The 27,711-nt window shown below is 28.2% G+C and overlaps 1 protein-coding gene across 1 annotated transcript; it reads right to left on the bottom strand.

Moving 5' to 3' along the window:
- Nucleotides 1-3,007: 3,007 nt before the first annotated feature.
- Nucleotides 3,008-27,641, bottom strand: LOC107440468 (Poly(U)-binding-splicing factor hfp). Its single transcript, XM_043049036.2, has 13 exons — nucleotides 27,427-27,641; nucleotides 24,918-24,981; nucleotides 20,024-20,265; nucleotides 19,353-19,399; nucleotides 18,679-18,892; nucleotides 13,987-14,114; nucleotides 12,137-12,205; nucleotides 11,952-12,054; nucleotides 9,542-9,670; nucleotides 8,294-8,480; nucleotides 7,763-8,154; nucleotides 6,285-6,474; nucleotides 3,008-4,663 (listed from the first exon to the last, which is right to left on the bottom strand). The coding sequence occupies exons 1-13, from the start codon at nucleotides 27,457-27,459 to the stop codon at nucleotides 4,554-4,556; spliced, it is 1,908 nt and encodes a 635-aa protein (XP_042904970.1). The 5' UTR covers nucleotides 27,460-27,641; the 3' UTR covers nucleotides 3,008-4,553.
- Between the last annotated feature and the right edge of the window lie 70 nt (nucleotides 27,642-27,711).

Consider the following 27,711-nt stretch of genomic DNA (forward strand, 5'->3'; position numbering starts at 1 on the left):
AACAGTACTGAGGTACGTACCTCTCTGCATCCAAAACGTTCCTTGAAGATAAAAAGAAATCAATTCTGACTGTCTTCTCTATAAAGCCTAATAAATAAAAGATAATAGTATAAAAAATAAAAGATAATAAAAGAAAGATAATAGTATTCTTTTCAAAATGATTGATTTTGTACTTAATACTAACACAGTAAGTGTACAGCAAAGATTAGTATATGCACTTGCAGGTTGCGAATTTAGATACACAGAGCACTATCTTGAACTTTCGAACTTAACGCAATATTCTCAATAGATTTTTTACACTTGTAATGTACTTTAAATAATGGTTAATGGAGTATATTTTGAGAATGGAAGCAGGTTTTAAAAAAATTAGAAACTACAGTTTTCAAAGTGAAATACGAGATTCAAAATTTAAGCAGAAATTATTTGAATGGAGCATTTTAATTTACAGTTATAATTAAGAAGGAACTGCTTCTGCAAGAAAGAAAAAAATAGATAAAACTCCTCTTGCTCTGTTTCTGATTAATGACCTATCGTTACTTTCAAGCATTCCTACACGAAGACCATGTTTTAGGAACGATGCAATTCCTACTGTAAATCTGCCACCTTCAACTGTAGTCAACAGTTATGTTGAAAGTGCGAAAAAGATTGCGCTGGAGCAGGGGTTTCCAACTTACATGAGGCCGGGGGCCACAATTGAAAACGCAAATCAAATGGCTGGTCGCAACTTTATCAACATTTTATGTAGGACTCTTTTATGTTTGATTGAAGGAACATTAAATATTACTGTCAGTATTTTACCAAGTTGTACTAAACAAAAGTATTGAATTACAAATTAAAAAAATAAGTAGATTTTTAAAAATATTAAATAAATAATAAAAATTCGTGCTACAATAACTTTAATGTGCAACAGATAGCTAATTGTTAAGATATAAAACTTCAAAAAGGTTGGTATTAAAACTTACATAGTAGCACACAAAATATTCAATGAGAAAATTGAGGTTTGTCTGCTGCAACCACCAGAAAATAGAAATTTACATTTTAAGTTTACAAATGTGTTTGTAAATATTTTCATCCAAAATGAGTGGTTTCAAAAAGTTAAATCGGAGAATTTCTTTGAGAAAATTTCTAATACGCACATGCAAAATTATCTTCACAAAATACAAAAAAAAAAAAAAAAAAAGAGCAACATACACGATTATTTTTGTATTTGAATAAATATTTCTTGGATGCAAAACCTGAGAAATAATTTTTTTTTTTGCACAGTTGGTATGTTAAATTTCACAGAAACGAAGAAATTAGGTTTATATTAACGAGAAAAGTATTTTAATAGATTTTTTACGAAAATTGACAACTAATATATTTTAGTTCGCGGGCTACAAAAAAAGGTTTCGCGGGCCGGATGCGGTTAGTTTTTTAATAAGTTATAATTAGTAGTAAAATTAGTGCTTTTTTTCCACAAGATTAATATAAATGGTTTTAAACAGTAATATTTTTACTACAACTTCACGAGAGGTTACACATTGAAACGACTGTTAGATTTAAAAACGGGTGCAAATTTTCAGTATACCAAAAGGTCACAACACTGGGTTTGAGTGCAGGTAGTGGATTCGAATATTGATCAAGAGAGAGTAGGTTCGAGAACTGGCTATAGGCGAGAGGGTTCAATCAATGATTGAATAATCAATAGTTCTAGTTCTGATCAAATAAAAGAAGGTTCAAGATCCCGCAACAACAAAAAAAAAAAAGTAGTTTCTTCAAATAACTCATAATCTAAGATTCAGAAAAATTTAATATTCAAAAAGAAATTTTCCAATTTAGTTTAATATATACGGTATGGCACTTCCTTGAAGTTGCGTTCACTGACCTCCAGGATATTCCAGTTCTTCAATGGTACTAAACAAATGAGGCGAGTTCGAGAACCGGTACAAAATAGTGGGTTTAAATAAAAGCAATTCGAGTACCAATTAAAAGGTAGCAAGTTCGAGTATTTAAAAAAAAAAAAAAAAAAGTAGTTCAGAAAGGTGATCAAATGATAGTGAGTCCGATTAATGATCACATTATAATAGGTTCAATTATTGATCATATAATTAAGTAAAGGGTTCGAGTGCTGATCAAATGACAACGGGATTAAGTACCACATTAAAAAAAAAAAAGTTCGATTATTGATCAAATGTTAGAGGGCTCAAGTACTGTTAAATCAATAAAAAGACAGTGGGCTAGAATTTTGAACAAAATAGAATCCGCTAGGAAATCGATCGAATGATTGTACGTTAGAGTACTTATAAAAAGATACTAAGTTCAAGTACTGATCAAATGATAGCGTGTTCGAGTACCGAAAAAAAAAAAAATCGATTTGAGCGTTGGCGATCGAAATGGACTTCAGGTGGTAAATAACAGAACTCTTTTTATATATGGCAGCACAAGGCATGCTTTCAGCATTAGCGTGTAAAGATCACAGGAGTACGAAGTACATTAATTTCTTTCTTGATTTACAAGCTTGGACACTATATGGAACTCAATATTGCACTAAAGATAGCGCTTAAAGTAAGGAAAGTTGGATTTAAAAAAATATTTTTGACATCTAAATGTGGATATTATGGATTAGGGAAACATCCCTAAACTTTCCGTTACATCTGAGCTGAGAAGAGAGGTTTTAGACATAGAACCAATTTTCTCCCCATATGGACTTGGATTCTCCCAGATGATTTGAGCGTTGCACTCGCAAATGATAAAAACAGGTTCGAGTACTGATGAAATGATTGCGGGTCTGAGGACCAGTAAAAAGATTGTAAGTTCGTGCATCAATGAATATAGTGGGTTTGAGTGTCGATCATAAGAGACTGGGTATGTAAAAAATTGCACTTTCTCAAGTAAAATTACTTTAAGAGATCACAAAATGATCAAACTAATATAACAGTAAGAGTAATTCTTATCAATAAAAGATAATGATCAGTTTGTTTTAACTTTGGTTAAACATAAAAATAAAAAAAAATTCAGAAACAAAATACACAAATAATATTTAAATTTTATTTTGTACAAATATGTTTACATTTTTTGATACAATTAAAACAAGAAAAAAGGAGATAAAACAAATAACCAATTATTAATAATTTATAACAAAGGATTGAGAAGTTATGTAATAAGTAACAATAAAACTAAATTATCACAAAAATAATTATCAGTTGGAAAAAAAAGTATTACATTCGTCACTAGATTGAAGCAAGTTAACTTAAAAGAAAAATTTAATAGCACCAACAAAATAATTTAATATAAGATCATTTAAGATACAATATTAAATTTTTTATGTATACATTTTGGAATCTAATAGGGATGGAATAAACTTCAATGTTTCAAGTTATAATAATCAACAATAATTCAAACGGTATTTAAATTTTTAGGAGTAATTTTAGTTCCTCCAAGTAAGATTACATTTGAAGACAAATTATGGTGCAGAAAAATATAAAAGCTTAATTAAAAGAATAGGATAAAATTATTGTTGGTAATTCATATAATAAACACAAATTTTTTAATGAGGAAATTTTTTTTTCTTCGTTAATATATAAAATCCCGACATCAGTTTCTTTCACTAGCAAAACTATTTCTTCTGTATCATCTGATTATCAACATAAATTTAATATGATTTATAAACATATGGAAGTTTACTACAAAATCAATGCATTTAAGTCAAAAATAAAACGTAGTAATCACTAATTCCTGACAACATTTAGTGATTATTTTTGTAAATAAATATTTTAACTTTTACTTTTCTATAGCAATAAATAATTATAGTTAAATAAAATGTAACCTGATAATGCATAAAAGATAATTTCATCTAACTTAAACATTCTTCTTCAAGCAAACCCTTAAGATATGAATTAATGTACAGTTTGTTACATGCAGGTGAGAAATGAAAACAATATTGCATTCAAGATTTTAAATTAGATTAAGCTTTATAAAAATTATCATCCAGATAATATTTTTACCTATAAATTCTTATGCATTCTGATATTCTTATGTAAGCATCATTACAATGAAGAGGGAAGGTCATATAAAATTACAAGGATGATGTGCTAGTCTGCTGAAACCACAAGTTCACACCCAACCACAGCCACTAACAAAGGATTTCGCATGCAAGCAAGCAATTAACATAGCATATAAGAAACCTGGCTGTGGTTTCAGCATTAGAAAAAGCACTCAAGTAATAATTTAGATAAATTGGTTAAATGAGCCTACAATGATAAAAACAAAATTTTAATTATATACATTTTGGCTGATACAGTAACTCTGCATAGAATAAATTTAATTTACTTCATACATAAAACAATTCTTCAGGACCAGGCTTCTTAATCATGTTGTGGAATTGCTTGCCAATATATTGCACGCGAAGCCTTTTGGTAGCTGTGGTTGGATGCGAGCGATTTCTCTGAAAAATAGTTAATGAAACTTTACAAAACAAAATAAGGCATGCAGACATATTTACAACGCATGAATGAAAGATGATAATTCATCACAATGATAATGATAACATAAAATGATAAATTGTTTTCATTCTATCAGCCTGATAAATCATTAGCCTCATACAACGTTTGATCGTATAGTTCAGCTTTTACAATTCGTCCTCCGAAAAATCGTCCATTTAAGGCATCTCTTGCTTTACACGCTTCTGCAAAGATAAAAGAAAAACATATGAATATAAGACATTATAACATTTTAGTTATAGTGAGATAAATCGAAGCACAAGTAACAAGAATGAGGAAAATTTTTCTCTTAGAAATTCATTGCCCACAATTGCGTAAAATGAAATTGCATACACACTATCTTTAGAAAATATAGATACATAACTACCATCATAGTCACTTTCTTGAAAACAAGTTTTTGAAATGGAAGATATCTCTGGTTTTATGAAAAAATTATATATATATATACGTCGTTGTCGAGTGGAAGGTTTAAAACAGGTCTTAGACAGGGAAGGAGGGTACAAAATTTATTTATTAATTATTAGACAGAGAACGTTTATCTAAGTGGTCACGAAATGTCGTGCTCAATATAAGTAAGGGAAAATCTTGCAAAGTAAATCCGTAAAATGTTTCATTTTAGGAAAAACTTAGTAGGGGAGAGGGGGGCACATGTGAACATGGTATGTTTTAACAATATGATTTGAAATAAAAAATCTCGAAAAATTTTCAATTGATGGCAGTACTAGTCTTACCTCTCTGAAAAACTTTCAGAACAATGAGACATTTTGTTGTTCTATTCTGACTATTTCTTTGTATCAGCTGGTGTTGTATATATTATAACCACTCGCTTCTTCAAGTGAAAGCATAGTATAAATCAACTACTAAACTAAAATTAACTATTGCAGACCATTACATGAGCAGTCAGGTAAGTTTATGACAATTATTCTTTTTTTTTTTTTTTACTCAATTATAAATTCTTCATTTTTCAAGTTAGGTTTAAGAAGGATGATGGGGCACTTGTGAACAAAACATCTGGGGCAGATGTGAACAATTCACAAGTGCCCCTACACAGTATTAAGATTATTATCCTCATGATATTATAAGTTTAAAAAATATGTATTCATTTAAAATTATTATTATTTAATTTTCCACAGTTAATTCATAAATTTTTAATTTAAATAATTTTTTTTTTTAATTTTATTAAATGGTTGATCGCGAATCACGCATATTTACTGATACAACTGAGAAAATAGAATTGCTAAAGCTACGAATGAAAAGATCTTGCTCATATGTGCCCCAGGCATGTTCACATTTGCCCCTAGAACAATTGAAGTTATTTTTCTAAAATATCATAAAGTAAAGAAATATTTTATTGAAAAATCTCAAAAAATTCCATAAGACAAAGAAAAGACTCTTTAAACATATGGACTTTTTTTGCTAAGAAAAATTGATGGTATTTTTGAAAAATGAAGAAATAAAAAAAATTGCTCACATGTGCCCCCCTCTCCCCTAATTGTAATTGGTTTATTAAATAGGTCGCACGATTCCCACAAAGAGCAAAATGTCTTACTTTTGATAAATGCATACTTGTAGTCAAAAATAGATTAAAGGACAGGATGTGAATTTAAAAGTGTGAGAAATTCGCTTTCAATAATAAATTAAGAAAAGAATTTACAGAAAAGGAATAACATAAAAAGATTAATTGAAGCTTAAAAAAAACATTATACACATATTCAAGAACTCTATCTTAAAGCACATAAGGAATAAAATTTTTATATAAAGATAATATCGTAAATACTAATATTCAAAAAATAAATAAATACAAACCTGTAGAGGTGTTAAATTCCACAAAAATTTTTACAATTATATCAGCATCATCATCTTCTGATTGACGTTCTTGATAAATTATTACTCGATTTACGACACCATATCTGCCACATTCATCTGTAACTTCAGACTCTAGATCATCATCTAAATCTTCAACCCCAACCATATTTCTGAGAACAATAACGGAAGACTAAAATAAGAGATAACTGTCAATAAAGGTGCTTAGATACATAACAATTAACTTCATTTAATAAATCATTTTCAGGCAAGAAAAGCTAACATTATCAAACTTTTAAGTTTAAATACACACACACAAAAATATATTTTTAAAAATTAGATTTTCCCAACTATAATATTACTGACTTAATGAGTTGTGTATTCTCTCCAAAGAAATCCTTTCTGGAATTCGCATCAAATAGTAAAAATTTTCAAGTTGAAATTAAAATTAACAGATACATAAACGATTTAAAGCTAAGAGTTGCGTATACAGATCAAAAAGTGTATAACTAGCTTGCAAATTTACAGCTACGAAGTTTCTTAACAATATACTAAGAACGAACAAAAAAAAAAAAAAAANGGCAACAAGAGTGAAACTTCGTCTCAAAAAAAAAAAAAAAAAAAAAATCATTAACATTTATTTTGTATACTTACAAAGTAACAAATTTTTTGTTAATTAAAATGTGTACAGAGAATGCGCTTTTTGTTTTTAGGATATTATCTGCTAGCACATGTTCAGCTTGTTTAAGTAATCAAAAGAAAAATATTATTTTGATAAAATGCAACAAAATTATCTACAAGTTAAAGCATGATCATAGCTAGATTAAACGGACAAGTTAAGTGATTGATCAGGCATACAGGAGCATTAGAGTCCACCTGCATTTTTATTATTTTTTTTTATAATAGCCTTTCCCCTACTTTCATTCTTTTCACAGTTGTAAAAAAATAAGAATAAGTCAATACTTTTCCTATTTTTTGATATTTAAATATAAGTGAAAAATATTTTGAGTATGCAATTACAAACGTAGCTTACCCATATTACGTCTTTTGTCCTGGCTTACCCCTCTTTCTCTCGTGTTTCCTTACTGTTAACTATAGTTAAAGTGAGTAAATATTTAACTTCCCATTTCTTTATTTATAAAATTATTTTTAGTAAAAGGACATAAGAGCAGTTTTGCTTTATTGCCTTTCCCCCATCTAAATTTCTATAATTTTGCCATTTGCCTTTATTTTTTATCTCCTAAATCTTCATTCTTTTAAAATAGACGTACAATATATTACAACAGTCATGTTCCTTTTAAATGTATACTTTTTAATATAACATTCACATAAATTTATACAGTATGTACTAATGCTGTTGAATCGATATCTTGCAAAGAGAAATGCCCATAACAATGGATTTGAAATCGTACTTCTCTTTTATTTATTTGTTCTCTTTTTGAACAAGTTCAATCATATAATATATATATAAATAATCTCACCTCATTCCTCCTCATAAGTTTCTGCATTAATATGTGTCTAGCATTAGTTCCTTTAATCATCATATTTTCCTGTTGCTGTAATGTTTGGGGTTCTTGTTCCTCAGCTAGTTTCTTTTCAAGCTCTTCTAACTTTTGTTTTTGTGCATCTGTAGTTGCTATTTCAGCAGTTGACACGGGAGGCACAGGAACACCAGATATCATAGCAGTAGATGTTATTGGGGGTAGTATTTCTGCCATAACAGGAGGCGGTATCACAGCTTTCAAACTAGGAGAATTTGAAAGCTCCGATTTTGCTGCGGTAACTACAGCACTTAAAGACGGAGGAGCAACGATAGGAAGGGTCACAATTCCAGGAGGTGGAATAATAATTGGTGGACGTACTGGTGTAACCCCTGAAATGAAAAAGAAAATCAACAATTTTTTAAGTCATGAAGCAATTATTATCTTCCCCATTTAAAGCAATCTTGACACTTAAAAGGATTGTTTCATTACTGCAACAAAACTATTCTCAAGGCAAATATATAAAATTACCTGTTATAATGCCAGGAGCATTAGCAGCTAACACAGGTTGAGGCAAAATGGAAGGGGTGACTAAACCAGGAGCACCTATTCCAGGTATGGCAAGACCAGGTGGTGGTATAACAGGACTTAGTGTGGCTTCAGTTGGAGTAGCTGTAACGACAGGGGTAACAGCAGCAGATGCACCCAAGCCCAAAGCCTATGAATATACAGAGAGCATTAAATAACATCCAAATCAATGTATAAAAGTAATTTTTTTAACAATAAATAAGTTATACTGATAAAAATAGTGTTTTTTTATCATAATAAATAATATTATAAGATAAAGTGCAAAAAATTAAAGATAAAATTTCAAAAGCAAACTTTGAGTTTGAAACACTACAATTGTGATGTTTATTCCATAGAAAACATATTAAAGATAAAAATTGCCTTTACTGTTTCATTTTGAATGAGGCAAAATCACTCTAAGCATTCAAAACTGGCCAGGAGAATTAAAAATGAAACCTAAAAGGATTTTTCAAAAACTATTTGGGAGTGGTTACATTTACCTTGATAATTGGCTTAATTCACCCATTCTAACAAGGCTTAATACAGGTGGATTTCATTACCGTTTATCAGCACTTTGGCAAATATTTTAATTATCCAAGAAATAATTCTGTAAATAGTAAGTGTCTTTCATGTTAATAAGGTATTATGCTATAAAGAGTTGTAAATTAGTATCTTATTGCTTTTTATTATTAAGGAAAATGTTTTCTATATATTTCGTAAAAATTTTACCATCAAAAAATTTTGTAAAACATTTTTTTTTTTTTGGAAAAAAAAAAAAAAAAAGGTTTTAAGTTTAAAATTCTGGGTTAGCTCCTGGTTAAATAATGCTAGCTAACTGTGACGTAGGACTTGACCTATTGAAGAATTATCTTCTTAAATTTAAAATACAATTATCATCCATAAATGGAAAACTGAGATTACAAAGGGTGATCTTAAATTTACATTAAATATGGGACTTATTATTGATTATTAAAAAAAGGTAAATAAAGTAAAATAAGTATGCTGTGATTACTTTAAAATGACACTTTTATCGGTTCATAATTATTTGTTGAGAATTAATAGCTATTTTCAATGTGTAATGCATGCTCTAAACTAATTTCTTTTCCAAAATTAACATTGAAGAAAGTTTATAAACACTTAAGTTTGTTCTGGTCAGGTGAAACAACTAAGTTAAATTATCAGATTCATTGATTTTTCAATCAATCGACTTACAATAGCGTTGCTAGCTACAGCATCCATAGCCTGAATTTTAGCTGTAGCAGCAGCTGCTGCAACTGCAGCAGCAGTAGGCATAGTACTTGCTGTGGTTGGAGCCTGTAGTGCATTTGGAGGTGTTATTGCCTAAAGAAAAAAAATAGCATGAGAAAAATAACAATAAAAAAATTGGAAAGTAACAAATTCCAAATATAAAACTATTTGAACAAGTTTAGAATAATAATTTGTAACACTATGCTTATATCTATAAGCATCTGTACTAATTGGTATAAGAAGCTGACATGCACCTCTTTAAGAGTGAAAAATTTTTGCAAAAGACAATGTACTGACTTCAAGGAACGTTCATCGACTGGAGGGCAAAGATAACTTAAACTTAGGAACTTTAGACTTTCACAAACACTTATATATTTAAAGAGATATATATTAAAATGAAGAATACAGAACAAAAAAGCAACTTATTAACTTAATATGAAAATGCATGAGAAACAAATAATATTCCTATTGAGTAATAATCAGTAATAATAATAGCAAAACAAGCACGAGTGAAAAATTTATTTAAACTCTATCCTGATTTGTATATAGTTGCTGCCAATATCTAACAAGAGTAAACTATTAACATTAACGTTTAACTGCTAATTCTAAGGTATGACTTTATATATGATGCTACATATGATGACCTTGCTCACTGGTATCAAACTGACACCCAAACAAGTGTAAACAAAAGAAAGAATTGAACCCGTAACATGAGCAGATCGACAGATTTGTTATGGAACGTTATGAGTTCAGAAATGTTGGTAAACCAGATTCAAAAGTTTAATTAGGAAAAAAAAGTATATTACCCTTCCTACTCTTAGATATTGTCCACCTAAGTCAAATAAATTCATTGATGATATTGCATCTTGTGCTGATTGATAATTTTCATATTCTATAAAGCCATAACCCCTAAAGAAAAAGAAAAAAATTAATAAAATACTAGATTTATCAAAAATGAAAAAAAAGGAGAAGAGGATAATACATTACTCACTTGTGCTTGCCAGGAATGCCACCACTTTGCAATTTACACATCTTAATTTTACCAAATGCTTCAAAGACACTAGGAAGAAATAAAATATTTCTAATAAAAAACAAGAAGTATGACTTTCAAAGTGACATAAAATAAAACCTTTTAATTTAAGAATAAGTTAAATTTAGTTTAGTACAGTACAATACAATACAAATCAATAAGGTCTTATAGATCGTTCATACAGAAAGATGCAGAAACAGCATAATTTTTAACTACTTGCATAATCATAAAATACNAAAAAGTCTAGGCCTACATTAATATATGACTATTTTAAAATGTAATAATCCAACAAATAAATAGGTGGATAAAACGGGACATAAAAAACTCTATCCCGTTTTGTCCAACTCATAAGTGTCCCGTTTTGTCCGACTCCGATCCTTTTTGAAACAAACATGGCTGCTGCCTAAATGTGCAAAGAAAATTCGATAGACTGCACATAAAAGTATTGGTAAATAAATGGTTAATCGAATTTAATATTCACCGGAATTTTATTCCCATATATAGAGGCAGTACAATGTAAAAAACAACGTACGTAAATGTAGAAAATGGCAAGAAAATAGAATAAAAAAATTCTGAGACCTACAACTTTCTATCGAATAGTGATCTCGAGACGGGACGCACCGAGAATAATATAATCACGGTCGAATAACACGTTTCTGTCGTTGTCCACTAGATAGCTGTAATAGTCTGGTCCCTAGGCGACGTATCCCGTTTTGTCCGACTATCCCGTTTCATCCAACTTTCCCCTACTGACTTCAAGGAACGTTCATCGACTGGAGGCCAAAGATAACTTAAACTTAGGAACTTTAGACTTTTACAAACACTTATATATTTAAAGAGAAATATATTAAAATGAAGAATACAGAACAAAAAAGCAACTTATTAACTTAATATTGAAATGCATGAGAAACAAATAATATTCCTATTAACATCAGTAATAATAATAGCAAAACAAGCACGAGTGAAAAATTTATTTAAACTCTATCCTGATTTGCATATAAATTATTTTAAATTATATAAATTATTTTATTTATATAAATTATTTTAAATTATATTTGCATATAATTTATTTAAACTCTATCCTGATTTGCTGCCAATATCTAACAAGAGTAAACTATTAACATTAACTTTTAACTGCCAATTCTAAGGTATGACTTTATATATGACGCTACATATGATAGCCTTGCTCACTGGTATCAAACCGACACCAAAACAAGAGTAAATAAAATAAAGAATTGGACCCATAACATGAGCAGATCGGCAGATTTGTTACGGAACGTTACTAGTTCAGAAATGTTATTAAACCAGATTCAAAAGTTTAATTAGAAAAAAAAAGTATATTACCCTTCCTACTCTTAGATATTGTCCACCTAAGTCAAATAAATTCATTGATGATATTGCATCTTGTGCTGATTGATAATTTTCATATTCTATAAAGCCATAACCCCTAAAGAAAAAGAAAAAAATTAATAAAATACTAGATTTATCAAAAATGAAAAAAAAGGAGAAGAGGATAATACATTACTCACTTGTGCTTGCCAGGAATGCCACCACTTTGCAATTTACACATCTTAATTTTACCAAATGCTTCAAAGACACTAGGAAGAAATAAAATATTTCTAATAAAAAACAAGAAGTATGACTTTCAAAGTGACATAAAATAAAACCTTTTAATTTAAGAATAAGTTAAATTTAGTTTAGTACAGTACAATACAATACAAATCAATAAGGTCTTATAGATCGTTCATACAGAAAGATGCAGAAACAGCATAATTTTTAACTACTTGCATAATCATAAAATACCCGCACAAGTTTTATTTCTTAGCAAAATCTAGTCATTTACCAGATAAGCCTGTCTTTAAATTTTTTTTCCTTCTCAAGCCACTTTACTTTTTCAATTCTTTACGGCTTAAGTTTAGGCATTAAACTTCAAGAAAGCTACTCAAGTTTTTGCTCCCGAACAAAGATCTAACAAATATTATTAAAAAAAAATATTGCACGAATGAGTGATCTATCTATAAAACTCTAGCATACTGTATACAAAAAATAAGATAAAGAATGTTTTAACTAAGACTTAAGCAAAGCAAATGCTTTCTGTGATGCCACATTCAAAACATTGTGAAACAACTCAATCTGTCACTAACTTCTCTTCTTTAATAATTGCTGTAATGCTGAAAATAGGGATGCAAAGTAACTTGGTAAAAATCTTTACTGTAATACAAACTTCTATTCTAAATTGGATTTCCACTCCTTACTATAATTATTTTTTTTTAAAGCTTCTTTCTAAGTCACTGTAAGCTTGTCCACATAAAACTAAAGCGCTGCATCTTTATTGCATAATCTATAAAGTTGGCATTTTATTTGAGCACGTAAAATGAATATTAAATTGAAGACAAAACCAATGCAAAAACTTTCCCATAAACCCTAAAATTTTAGAATTTGAATTGCATCAAAACAATTTAAATTTGTCTCTATGCAACAGCACAATATTTCACAGTGTTGTCACACTCTAAAGTCTTGTGTAAGCGCAAAAGGATTTAAATATAGGAAAGGTATTAGATTTTAAACTTTGACTTATTGTCTTCCCAAATACAGATAATAGAAATATTCTGCCCTGTGTTTTACTTGTGCACCAAACAAGAAATGTTAGCTGAAGGCTTTGCGGGTAAATTTTATTGCTTTTACATACATTGTAATAATTTAACAATTTAGTGGAGAAAAATTTTACATCACCTGACATTTAAAAGAAATATATACTTTCACAAAGTATATATTTATGGTTTTTTGAAAATATAGTAAAAACATATATACTAAACAAAGAATTATAAACAGACAGTATATCTTATTTTTCTTACTCTCGTTGATAATGACAGGAATGTTTTAACCATATGAAGTTGTAAAAGCACAAAAATTTGTACTGTTTTCCAATTTTGATGATTACGTACAACAGGATGTTTCATATTTTTCTTTTCTTTTTTTTACTTTAGGTGATGCTGGCAGGGATGTTTTAACCTTATAATCAGGTAAAAGGATACACTAATTAAGAAATATTAATACAATTTTTAAACTTTGATGCTTACATATAAGGAATAAAATATGTTTATGTGCTGATAAAAGCAAAGCAATCCTAGTTTCTGAGAAGAAGTCAGTCATCCTTTTAAATATTCTATTTTCCGTAAACGTACGTACGTACGTAAAAAAAAAAAAAAAAAACATTCTTTAATGCAAAAAACAAGAAGAAAATAACAGCATAAAATTAACCCCTTCACCTGAAATTAAATTTAATAACAACATCAAAGATCTATACAGATTTTACTTCAAGCAAGAAAACAGTTCCTTATTTCAGCAAAGAGAATCAACAATATAAGTTAATGCAAACCTTTGAATATCCTGTTCAGTAAGGTCTTGGTGAACAGATGCAACATAAATGCGATTATATGTTTTTGCTTCTTCCATTATTTGCTCAATGATAGGTGCTGCTTGAGGCATATTACTAGGACGCCCAACCTAAAACAGATAAAAATTTCACCTTATAACTATTTATAAATTAATAACTGCTTCTGATAGTGAGCATTGATCAGTTTAAATCATTAATCTGCTTTAAGTCATGAAACTCATAAAAACTATTTCAATAATGTACTATTATAAAATCATGTTTAGAATTAGGAACTTCATCAGATTATTACTATCTTCAGAAACCACTGGACAGGTTTGAATGAAATTTGGTTTGAACGTATGGTGACATGATAGAAATAAAACAACCCTTTAAACCAGTGGTTCCAACCAGTGGTGGGTTGCAAACCAGTGGTGGGTTGCAAAAAACCCACCGGGTTTTACTGGGTAAAACCCACCCTAAAGTGGGTTTTTCTAAATTTGATTTCTTTTTGATCCTTTGTTATATTAAGGAGCTATTCTATTGAAATATATATGTAGTCTAGCCTAAAAAATGAACCTATGGTGAAATAACTAATAATCTGAAAAGAAAATTATTTGTGGAAATCATGAAATTTTTTTTTCTAGAGCTTTTATATAAAAAACAGAATAATATGACTATAAGTCATACTACAATAAAAGGTATTTCATTGGAGAGTGTTTGGAGACTAAGAGTTACCTTGTTGGCTAGATTTGACTATGATTAGCCAGTGCCTTTAATTGGCTTTCTATGCAAAAAAAAAAAAATATTTCGTCAAATATTTTTTTAAGATTAAAATATAAAATGTAATCCTGTTTTAAAATAAGTTACAAATGTGTGACGTATGTGAGTACACATAACATTTTATATCGTGATGTCAGACGAAACTTTTTTCCGACTATTGCACCAATTTATTTGTATAATTATGAAATACACTTTAATTACCTATATGTTAAATCAATTCATAAAATTAAACTTAATTATTAATATAAGCGTTTTTAAAATAAGGTACTTATTCCTGCCCTCTATTTTGAAAAAAATAAATAAATAAATAAATAAATAAATAAATAATAATAAAAAAAAAATAAAAAAACCATAAAAGCACAATAAATCCCACCTGGGTTGGGTTTTTCCGAAAAAACCCTGGTTTTTTGCAACTGGTTCCCAAAGTGGTCCCTATGGACCCCCAGTATCATTCAGGGGGTAAATTAAAATTGATTTGGGGGTCTCTGAACAACATCAGGGGGTCCACACAAGGTTCAATATAAAATAATAAAATTTTGATATATTTTTATTATAATGGAAATTAAAATAAATAACAATAAATAAAACAGTAGTGGATTTTACATCCTGAGTTAAGGGATTACCTTTTTTTAATTGAAAATATAAGAAGAGATCGCAATTTTTTTTTTTAACACAGATACTTTTTGGAAGAAGTTAATTATTGAAAATTATACTTTATTTAAAAATTGCTTGAAATTTTATCCTTACTTCAAATAATTAATTCAAAAGGATTTTGCTGCAGCATTCCATTGAAAAAGTTAATAACTAACAAAATTATTACTAACAAAACATTTGATATTTAATTTTTTATCCTTTTGTGCTCTTTTTAACAGATAACAGTATGAGTGAGCTGAAGAAAAAATACTGACCATACAGTGTCGAATATTTGAAGTATGGCTTTATTTCTTCGCCAGGAATTTACCTAGGCATCTTCTATGTAATAAAACTATGTCAAATGATTCAATGAAACCTTCTAAGATTAAGGAACATTTAACAAAAATCCATAGGGACAAGAAAGATAAGCATTTAAGTTCTTTTTTTTTTTAAAACTGCCAAAGAAAAGTATTTGAAAACACAGTCGCTGCAACAACTCATAGGGACAACATTTAAGTGACAATGAACTGCACGCTTCTTACAATATTTTTTCATTCATCATTTAATTCTTCCCGGAAAGCCGCACACTACTGACATAGAACTTATTTTACCAGCTGTAAGTGAGGAAACCAATTTTTGAGATTATAAAACGAATTCCAGAGTAATGATAGAGTAAAAGAAATTGATGAAATGGTTCAGTGCGTAGAAATTTTTTATGTCAGTACTTAAAACATTGTCATTTTCTATACAGCTTGACAAGTCCACTTTAACAGGAAACGAAGCTTTACTTTTAACTTATATAAGATTTGTAAAAGAGTAATTCAAAAACAACACAAGTGCTTCACGATTGATTCCTAGAAAAGTGGCTTGGCAACTATTTTTCCTCTATTGCTAATGTTATGAATGCTAAAATAGAATTTTAAAAAACTGATAAAAAATATTTTTGAAGTTTTTTTTCTTTCTGCAATATGTAGCTAACCGAGCAAAGATGCCAAATGTATGAAAGTAACAACTTAAAATTTTTTGGTGTTTACGTTAATTTTTCAATTGCACGGCAGTATAATAATTTACTACTTCACACAGAGGTTACGTGGTTATCTAAAAATATATGTTTAAATCGATTTTATGCTCTCTTTGACTCAGTGTTCAAATTCCGGGAAAGTAAAGACAATGATTTGTGACACAATTTAATTAACTCAAAAAAAGACAAAGCCTATATGACTGATTTATTTGCCATATTTAACGAAACTAATTTGAAACTATACGGTGATCAATTAAATTAAACCAAAATGTGAAAAACCAAAGGCAATAACTGCCAAAAAAATCGATAGAATCATTGCCTTAAAGAGTAAATGATCAAATGAGCAATTCGAATTTTCCATATCAACTGAATTATATTGGTATATCTAAAAGCCATGTGAAAATCAATGCCAATAACTGGAGAAAATACAATCAAAGCAGATTTACTATATCGGCATAAACAGAGCGCTTCAAAATGCGATCATTTAAATGCACCATTCAAATTTTGTGTGTCAATTTCTGTAGAAAAGCTAACCAACATTTTTTATCCCCCCCCCAAAAAAAAATCTTTCTGCAAAAACCCTGTAAAATTCTATGACAATGTCGTCATGATCCTAAATCTAAAAGTTCTTAGTTTAAATGCTAATGCACATAAAATTTCAGTTGAGATTATAAAATGGTCCTATTTATCAACACCAACAAAAAATTTATTATCTCCCATAAAATGAAAAAAGACTCTTCACCAACAAATAAACATGTATCACATTATAAATTAAAATAGTAGACTTCCCCAGTAAAACTGTGACTGCACATTTAAATGTATCCTGCATTGGGCTGAGGAAAGAATTAATTGAAATAAATTCCTCGAAAAGTACAAGATTCATTGTAAGCCACATTTAACAGGTTTCTATTTTAAAAATAAAATAGACCTCTAGCAATGGCTTTCATAAGGTTTGCTTACATGAAAATAACAAAATCACAATACATTCAGCTTAACTGTAAACTGTAGTTAAAAAATTATTTTTTCTTCTTAAATTTCAAAAAACCATTTTATTCAGAAGACCTTCTTTTACTTATGAACATAATATTTTGCTTTTAACAACATGCAATGATAGAGCTTAATTTAAAATTTCCAGAACGAAACTTATTACCACACAATAAGTGAAATTATAGAGAAAAATAAAATAAACTAAGAACAAAAAAATGCCCAAATGATGTCAAAAAATGTCTTCGATAAACAAGCAAAATAATAATTTAATATGAAACGTATATATTATCCCAAACATTGCCATTAAATCATTATATCTTTCTTTCTTTCTAGTAAACTCAGTTTTTTAAATTTAAAGTAAAAACTATTTTTTTTTTGTTGCTAAATCCATGACATTAATGTTTGTTACACAATACAGTGAACCTTGTTCAGCGTAACACTCTGTATATTTATTATGCATTTAAGTTTATTTTAATGCTCAAGTATCAAACTGGAATAAACCAACTTTTCCTTTATAAGTTAACCAACTCATACAGGTTTCAATGTATTTTTGTACCACTATGCTATATATTTTGTAATAAAAATTGGAATAATTTCAACAGAATATTTCTGCGGGATTATACAGAGAAAAAGTGCCATATGCTTTCAAGTATTTAATTTTTTATGGCAAAATAAGTCAAAAGATCATTTAAACTATTTCAAATACCTACAAATAGTAATACTAAAGTATCAAATAAAAACGAGACTTTTTCCTTCAATTTTTTTACATTACCATTCATTTTAATATTATATTCAAAGAACATTTGAAAGGCAGAAAATTCACACATTCGCATGTAACAGAAATAAGATAGAGTGAAATATTTAGAGAAAAATTCAGTTTGCTTTTGGGAAAAAAGAATTCCTTGATTATACTAACTTCAATTAAATAAAAACCTTGATACAATAGATTTAATATATCATAAAATCTAACAGAATTTCAGAATGAAAAAATATATTTAATTTGTAAGATTTCTTGTTATTGAAAGAAATCAATGAGGAAAGGTAAAGGGGTTAATAAAACACATCAGAGTTGACTGTCCTAAAACTGAGCAAGTTCATTAAAGACTTTTATAATACAATGAGGAAAATTTGTAAATCATCCACAATTAAGATGAGTGAAGATTTCATATTTTTAGACCATATTATTCTAGTAAACACTTAAATTTTGAAAGTCACTTAAAAACAGTGGGAGGGGAGCAATAGAATGTGTTTAAAAGATATTAAAGTATAGTTACCTTAATATTCCTTCCACCTATCATAACTCCATTCATCTGATCGAGTGCCAATTGCGCAGCTTCAGGAAGTTCATATTCCACAAATGCAAATCCTTTGTGCTTCTGCGTAACTGGATCCCAGCTCATATTAATGGACTTAATAGGTCCAAAAGGAATGAAAGCTTGTCGTATGGTATCTTCCTTTAGCTCAAAGCTGATGCTGCCAACATATACACTGAATGGGAACAACAATTGATATTTTAAAACTTGTTTCTTAACAGATATATAAAAATTTACAAATGAATCAGACCAATGAATTAAAATGAAATAAAACACAAGTTTAATAGTAAAAGGAAATTTGATGAATTAACTGAATTTGATGAGATTTTTCTATTGCGCAAGTAAAATCAATGTATTCCAAATCAAAAAAGTTAAAAGCTAGGTTTAATTTAAAATAACAAATTCGTAAGTTGATATGCATACCCATATTATCATTTGAATTTTATTTAACTAATTGCAGTAAACTGCTTTTAGAGTAAAACATTACCGGCTTAGAATTGTATCTTGTTTTAGATTAAATAGCATATTAAGTTAATATGATAAAAGAAAAGATTGAATGATATGTTAATCCATATTATTTCAATATTTTCTTATCCATTATTTGTTTAGTAAAAATAAAAAATAAAGAGTCATACCGGCACATTAAGACCAGAGCTTGATGTCGTTGAAGAGTCTTTTGTTGCTGAAAAGAGAAAGGAAGATAATTGACAAACAGAAGAAGATAAAAACATAAATAACATTGAAAATAGAATTTTTTAATTTTTCTTATGTATGCTATAATGAATAAATTTTATGCTTTAAAAATAGGTTTGTTGCTATAAATGGATGTAGAAGCAAAATTTTAACTGTTAAGAAAAAAAATATTTTTAATTAATAAAAAAAAAACATTATAAATATTTCTTTATTTAAACCAAAGACATTTTTAGCATGCATAAAATTAATAATGAACAAGAAACAAGTCAAAGTTAGTAGACAACTAAAACCTCAATTGGTCAGTTTCCAAAGCAATTAGGTGTCTTTAGTAGTAAACACAAATAACTTGTCCAGTTTTAGCAAAGTGGATACTTGAGGATATGGGAGAATGACCACTATGAGGGTCAAAGAGCAGGGAGATAAGCTTTGAAAGATTAATTGAGAGTTAAGATCTGCAAAGCCATATAAAACAGTAACTACCATAACTTGATTTATGTTGAGAATTTATTGGAGACTGCCCAGTCTAAATTTATCAATTTATTTATAAATATTTAATCTATGGTTATTTATTTTATTGGCAAAGTTGTAAAAAGTTTTGGTGCCCATTACTTACTTGCTGTTGATGAGCAATAGTCTGTTTCATTAAAACATTTTTAATGCTTTGTTCCATAGCATACTTCTTCGCTTTGGTTACCATTTCTTGTTGCTCAGATGTGAGTTTAGTAAGACCTATACCTAAGATGCCACTCGGAGTTTTCAAGGCACCCGGTCCCGCAAGCACCGGCCCAGATTGCTCCAGTTGTGCTTCCAGGGACAAAAGATCAAGTTCCGGTAGTTGTGGGATTGGCGACCCATCTGAAATGCATGAAATTATATATATTAGATTAATGAAAAAAACTCAATAAGAAGTTTTTCCAAATTACATCATAATAAATGGAAAAATTTCTGAATTTAGCTGTTACTCCAGTTTTTCAAAATCAAATTACATCTGTACTCATCAGCTGGACTGAACTGATTTAAAATGAGCAACTTATTAAAAGCATTTAAAGCTAAAATATAATTTATAAATTTTGAAAAAATATATAATGTAATTTGTTTTTTAAAAAAAATTAATACTCTTTTCTGAAGAAGACTGCGCACATTGTTCAATAAATGTAAATAGTACCCCATAAAAGGATAACTAAAAGAAACATTCGAAATATGACCTTTACCGCTTTTTGCTAATCACAGTGCTGCAAGTGATTCACAAGAGCAAATGAAATGCTGAGACCAGAGCATCGGTCTTCTGTCAGTTTCGAAGTAAACCACATAAAAATACAAGAAAAAGAGAAAAGAACAAGAAAAATTAAAGTTGAACATAAACATATTTGATTATCCTAAAAAAAGAAAATTCACATAAAAGAGCATTTAAAGCATTGGGAAAAATTTCTTACATAGGAACAGCAATGCAATATATTTGGTTAACCTCTTAAAGCCAACTACAGCACAGAAACAAGAATATTTTTTACTTGACAATACCATGCTTAATTTTTCAGTTCTTTATTTAATGTATTAAAACGGAACAAAACAAACACTAAATTTATTACAAATAATTGGATGTTTACTACTTTTCCGCAAAGCTAAAAATACTCTTTTTTAAAATAGAACACATTTGATTCAAATATTTATGTCTAAAAAAAGAATCTGAATAATGATAAATTTATGAAATAGGTGCACCATAGCAGAAAAAAAAGACTTATTTTAAATTTCATGAGTTTATATTTTAAAGCAAACAAAACAAATGAACATCATATATCTTTTTGCATCAACCCCTGAATTACAACCATTAACTTTTTTTGGAGTATATCTTTACTTATTTTTCCTTTCTCATCATTAATGTTTTGTCCCAGATCTATAAATTTCCATTTTTTCAAAAATAACCTTTTTAATTCTATCCAGCATCTCAGGATGTCAAGGAAAAATAAAACTCAAGCAAATAAAAATTTTGCTCATACAAGCAAATGCTGAAATTCAGCTAATCCTTATCTTTCACTATAGTGTGCCATCATTTTGCAATAATTATACCTCACTTCCATTATTTTGAAGAATTTCTTTTGAAAACTTAATTTTAAAAAAAATGGTAATAAATATTGATTTGAGAATAGAATTCAGTTCACTGATCTTTTCTTAAGACTGATTTCAGTCCACAAGACTGAAGAGTAGCATCTATGTTAAATGCTGATGCATGGCATAAAGAATGTACATAAACAATGACTTATGTATTTTTTAAACGAATAACTGCTATGAATTCGGGAAATACTCAGTGATTAATATCATTTAGAAATCCAGAGAAAATAAAATAAACGAAAAAAAAGGAGAAAAAGAGAAATTAAAATTGTTAAACAAAAGAAGTTGAGGTTCAGTTCAATGGTTCCGTTTAGAATGAACAAGCATTAAAGTTCTTCAGCAAATATAATATTTTTATCATATTCAGATTCTATATTTAGACCAGTTACAATAAAAAACAAATACTTAAATACTAATTATAAGAGAATGCATAAAAATACTTAAAAAACAAATATAATTAACTACAAACAGCCATAAAAGGCTAAATAAATGTAGTACGTTATTTATACACAATTAAAAATTCCAGTATCCAGGAAGAAAAAAAAATCTAAGCATTAAGATGTGATGATTGAGATACTTTTTCGAAGATACCAAAATATTATTAAAGAAATCTAGGCAACTGATATTCCAAAAGAATGTTGTCAGAAATTCATTAGAAATTATAGCTAAGTAAGAAGAACTTCAAAGACTATGCAACAGCACTCCAATTGGCTACTGAAAATATATTAAACAAAAAATGAAAACTGTCTAAATAAATACAATAAACCCAAATAATTGCTATTTATAAAAATTCTTATCTAATAATAGGTGAAGTTATGAAAGAAAATACTTTCTAAATGGAACAATAATTTGCAATAAAAGTTGAAATGGTGCAAGATGTTAATTAATATGGAATAATAAAATCTCAGTCTTGTCTTGAAGAGATAGCAGAATTTGTAACATTTTGAACACTGTGGTGAAAATCATAGTTTTTACCATCATGTCTAAAATGTCTTATGCTGAAACTATATCATTAATTAGAAAAAAAATTCAAAAGAAATTTTTTCCAACTACATTAAAAATTTAAAAAAATTATAATTACTAAATGAAAAATTAGGGAACTACGCAGCAATTTTTGAGTAGTTTTTTTAATGAAAAGAAGAAAACTTTTAGAAATAACTAACATACAAAGGGGAACACAAAACTATTTTAATAAAATAATTAATTCTTAAAATTAAATTAGTTAAAATATAGCCAAATAATTAACTTTTTTTATGCAAAAAAAAAATAAATAAATAAAAAAACTGGTTAATTTAGAGTTCTGGATTTAGAACACATTAATAAACTTAAGGAAAATCTGATACTAAAGATTACATGCTAAGCAAAAACTAGCATTTCAAAAATCCTCAATTTCAAACAATAATTTTTCCTTAAAGGCAGTCAACAATTGTTTTTTCTCCTTAAAGGCAAAAACCAATTTATCTGACATTATATATGAAGTGCTTTAGGAAATTCTGAAACATTAGATATGCAACTAGTTCTGATAAAACTTAATAACAACAATGCATATTGATTTGAATGGTTTACTTGTTTTAACTTATTCAGATACTAAATAAAAATCAAAAAATTAGTAACTGGTACATACAACAAAAGAGCAAATATACAATTTGAAACAAAGATGAAACAAGTATTTTGGAAAATAATTGTACTGTAGTTCTTAAAATATTGATTAACTCTCATGGTTTTTCCTCTTTAAAGTAGTTTGTAGGAATATTGATTAATAACATGATATTCAGCATTGATTTAACATTATATTTTAAATCATCATTACAAAGTTGATTTTTTTCAGTTCAGCTATAATTTGAAAAAAAATAGCTTAGTTTATTGTCAAGAAATCAGTCTTTATGTCTTTAGCTATGCTAATTTTTAATTAATTACTTTTTATCTTTCAAAATTAAACAATAGAAGATAACAAGCTAAATAGCTGTATTACACATCATTACAAGGATCAATGAAGGACAGTTTTATATTAACTATTTCAAAAAATAATGCTCTATCTCTATGAAATACATATTCTAGCAAAAGCCACATGTATATAAGACCACTAAGTGAACAGTTTATATGGAAAACTTTGTTTGTCATTGTAATGACTATTGAGTCGTATTTCATGGTTTGGATTTTTAAAAGGTTTTTTTTAAGGTTTGCAATTTTTGTGAAGTATCCTTGAACAGACCTAATTTTTATAGATTGTCTCTAATATTATTTCCCTTTTTGAAAGTAATTTTGATTCTATTCTTAACTATTGCAATCCAATAAATTAAAGTTTCCAACTTTTGAACTTAAATCAATCTTTTAGTCAATAAATAATCTAAATGCTCCTAAGATTTATCAGACCAGGAGTGGTTAAAACGAAATCTAACTTCCAACTTCATAAGCTCACAAGAGTTGGAGAGGCTTTGTAAAAATCAACTAGAGGAGATATAGAATATACAACCTCAAGCACAAGAGGTAAACAATTTCCTCCATATCAAATTTTTAAAGAAAACTATGCGAATGAGCGATACAAATTTCACACATATACATAGGATGAATGTTGTAGCAGAGTAACCAGAAGCTGAAATGAAAACTCAAAAAACAAAATTATTATAAACAATCATTTTCTAACAAAAGCTGTAAATTAAAAAAAAAAATTAAAAGGGAAGAAAATATACATCACATTGAATAGAAATAAAATACATTTATATTGAGAAATATTATTTCAAAATTAAAATAGGGCATTTTCCAGTTTAGGAACATCAAGTAAAAGCAATCCACCTTCCTCTATAATGGTCCTTTCCTTAAACAAACTTTAGCAAATATTTTCAGCTTCTGGAAAATACATAAGAAAAGAAAGAGACTTTGATTATTACTTTGAAATATTCAAAGATCTATTAAGGGCAATCCATGGGATTGAAAAATAATGTTATTTTTATTTCTTAAAATTAAGATTGATTAGAACGTATAATTTTAGAAATGACAATTTACAGGGCTTAACTAGTTTCTTTTAAGAATTAAAAAACTATATAGTATATGCACAATTTGTTTAGAAAGAAAATTTCCTAACATTAAAAACTGTAAAAATACAAATTACAATAATGTGCAGTTAAAAAAAAAAAAAAATAGTTGAACAGGTACATAACAAGCAGATGTAACATCCAGAACTTTCATGCCAGGACACCTATTCTGACAACCTGAAAAACCCACAAAAGAAAAAAAAGATAGGAAAAATGAATACCCTTTTGTTCAATAGCATAAAACCAAACAATATTTCACAATAGAAAATTGACAAAAATTTATTTCAAGTCAAGCTCAGTTTTCTTATTATATTAATACCTTGTACTCAAAAGTGAACGAAGTTCATAAATTACTGATTAATAACTCACCATCTAACTTTAGTTTCTTTAAAGCAGGATCTTCAGGTATTATAATCCCCAACTTCAAGCCATTCTAAAAGAAAAGGAAAGATCTTAAAATTTATTGTCAGATTTTTATATGACGTGTCATGCGCAACTATGCTACTTTTTGAAGGCTTTGTCATCATATAAAATAATGTTATTTAGCAGAAATGTGCTATTCTTAAAGGTTTCAACAAGGGATGTAAACTCTAATATATTTACACAAAAAAATAAAAAACAGGCAAACAGCTACTATGAAGCTGAGCTTTTAATATATACAGTCAAACCCCGCTATAGTGAACCATCAAGGTACCGAAATTTCGGTTCACTATAACCGGGAGNATCTTAAAATTAATTGTCAGATTTTTATATGACGTGTCATGCGCAACTATGCTACTTTTTGAAGGCTTTGTCATCATATAAAATAATGTTATTTGGCAGAAATATGCTATTCTTAAAGGTTTCAACAAGGGATGTAAACTCTAATATATATACACAAAAAAAATAAAAAACAGGCAAACAGCTACTATGAAGCTGAGCTTTTAATATATATAATACATATAGCATAAATGCTTTGAATATATTTTATATATAACTGTCATTGAACCCAATTTATGCAGTAGATGGATCACGGCTTAGAGTCCCTCACTGCCAGGGGTAACCATAGGTTTTCCTCTCTACGTGATACATATGCAGGTTAGAGCCATAAAAAAAAAATGCTACACGAAGGCAAATTTCTCTTAATACTTGATCCGGGAGTGCTCGTCTTTTGAGTTAGGTTCAAAATTGGAAGGCTACGGAGTTGAACATTGGTAGTCGTAAGCTCAAAATTGGGTTGGTTGCTCAACAACGTTGATGAAATAAAATTTAATCCAATGATCTACAGTTTGCTGTTTAAAAAAAACTTTTATTATTACACCAATTAATGTTCAAAACAGCAGACTTCTAATTCCTCTTCAATTGTTAAAAAATATAAGTTTACATTTGAGTGATATTCTTCAAGGAAATAACTACATTTGAGTGATATTCTTCAGGGAAATGAGAAAGAAAATGTGTGATATAATAATTAGCTGAATTTTATCAACCTTTTGAAAATAAATAATCAGAAACTAAAATATATAAACAGTAATCATAATTATACCTAGCAAAATTTGTTGGCTATATAATAAGTTATAGGATTTTAAACTAAATTAAAAGAAATCAGTTTTATTTCCATTCCTTACTTGCAGATTCAAGAAATATTCATTCGGAATTAAGCAGAACATATAACATCAAATAAAACAAAAACACCATGTAAAAAAAAAAAAACGACTTCATATAAAATACAGATAGAAAATGCTTTTAAGAAAATGCTGTAAGTCAAAAAAAGCTATTTAGTTTAAAGATTCTTCGTAATAAAAAAAACTACTGTAATAGTTAGTGATAAAATGAATAGGTTAATGGTTTTAAAGGCCAAGTTTCATTTCAAAATACTATATGTCCTCTTGTGCCAACAAAATTAGGCAATATTTTTTTTTAATTGTGACTAAGCATTACAGTAAAAAATTCAATTACATTGTTCTTATTAAATTATAACATAAATATTTATGCCACCAATTTATCAATTGATGTTGTTATTGATATTGTTATATTTAAAATAAAAAAATAATTTTTGTATGCTATTTATACACATAATTACTGAATACAACTCGCGATTATTTACTTTATTAGAGTATTCATTATTTCATAATTATATTAAATTAAAATATATTAAGGATTTATTAATTCTTTAGTATATTTTGAATGCACAGTTCTATAAATTAGAATAAATTTAATTTTAGCACCATTTTAAAAGTTGCCATAAAAAACACAGTCCTTTTGAGTTTTCATTTTAATAATAAGAATATTATTCACTGACCAGTAGTACAGTTCCTATTATTATATATAGGTATATAAAAAGTCAAAATGATAAGTTAGAAAGATAATTTAGATTATAAAATTTATCCAATTAAATTTGATTCTACCATTATTAAAATCGATCAACATTAGGCTCATCTTTTTCTAATGATTTCTAAGAAATATTTTGTCTGATTAATGTAAATTCATGTAAGCGTGTACTGATCATAAACACTTAAGACTACTAAGTTTATCTTCGATCAATCTCAGATGTTAATAATTAGTAGCCTATCCATTTCTTTAGAGCTAAATAAAACAAAATTATTGTAGCAAATCATGACAAATAAGTTAAAAAATTGTATCTTAGTGTGAAAGAAGATTATATTAGTAAAATATATATATATAAAATTTACTGTACATCATAAGATTTCAATAGAACGAGAACAGTTTTTAGAATATTTATCAGATTGAAATTTCCCTCAAATATAAAATAAGATTGCCACCAATTAAGATATTTGTCTTTGCATACATTTACCACGTAGGTTTGATTTATTTGTTTTGTGTTATTTATGTGACAGCCATTTTAATTTGCGGTGAGATACATTTTATCTAGTATCATTACCTCCAATATTTGTCCATTTCCTAAAGTAGCCATTTTTCAAAAATGGATAGATATTATGACAGAGGAGACAGCTTCCACAGCAATTTCTGGTAAGAAGGACCTTAACATAAATATTACTATTAATAAATGACCAATTTTAACCAAAAAATTGGCTCACAGAGCACCGCAGCCGCAGTATTGAAGTCGATTAATCTGAAATGTTGCCACAATTTTACAGTTTTGGAAAAAATTTGTAAAATGATTTGAATGATTATTATTAATTAAATTATATTTAAATATTCAGCA

The sequence above is a fragment of the Parasteatoda tepidariorum genome, chromosome 5 (assembly GCF_043381705.1).
Source record: "Parasteatoda tepidariorum isolate YZ-2023 chromosome 5, CAS_Ptep_4.0, whole genome shotgun sequence".
Taxonomy (NCBI): Eukaryota; Metazoa; Arthropoda; class Arachnida; order Araneae; family Theridiidae; genus Parasteatoda; species Parasteatoda tepidariorum.

Excerpts from the sequence above, each read along its gene's own strand:
- LOC107440468 (XM_043049036.2), bottom strand. The coding sequence starts at position 27,459 with ATGGCTACTTTAGGAAATGGACAAATATTGGAG. Across the intron at positions 8,481-9,541 it reads CTGTAGCTAGCAACGCTATT|GCTTTGGGCTTGGGTGCATC; the intron begins GTAAGTCGATTG and ends GTATATTCATAG. Across the intron at positions 6,475-7,762 it reads AACTTATGAGGAGGAATGAG|TCTTCCGTTATTGTTCTCAG; the intron begins GTGAGATTATTT and ends CTCTTATTTTAG.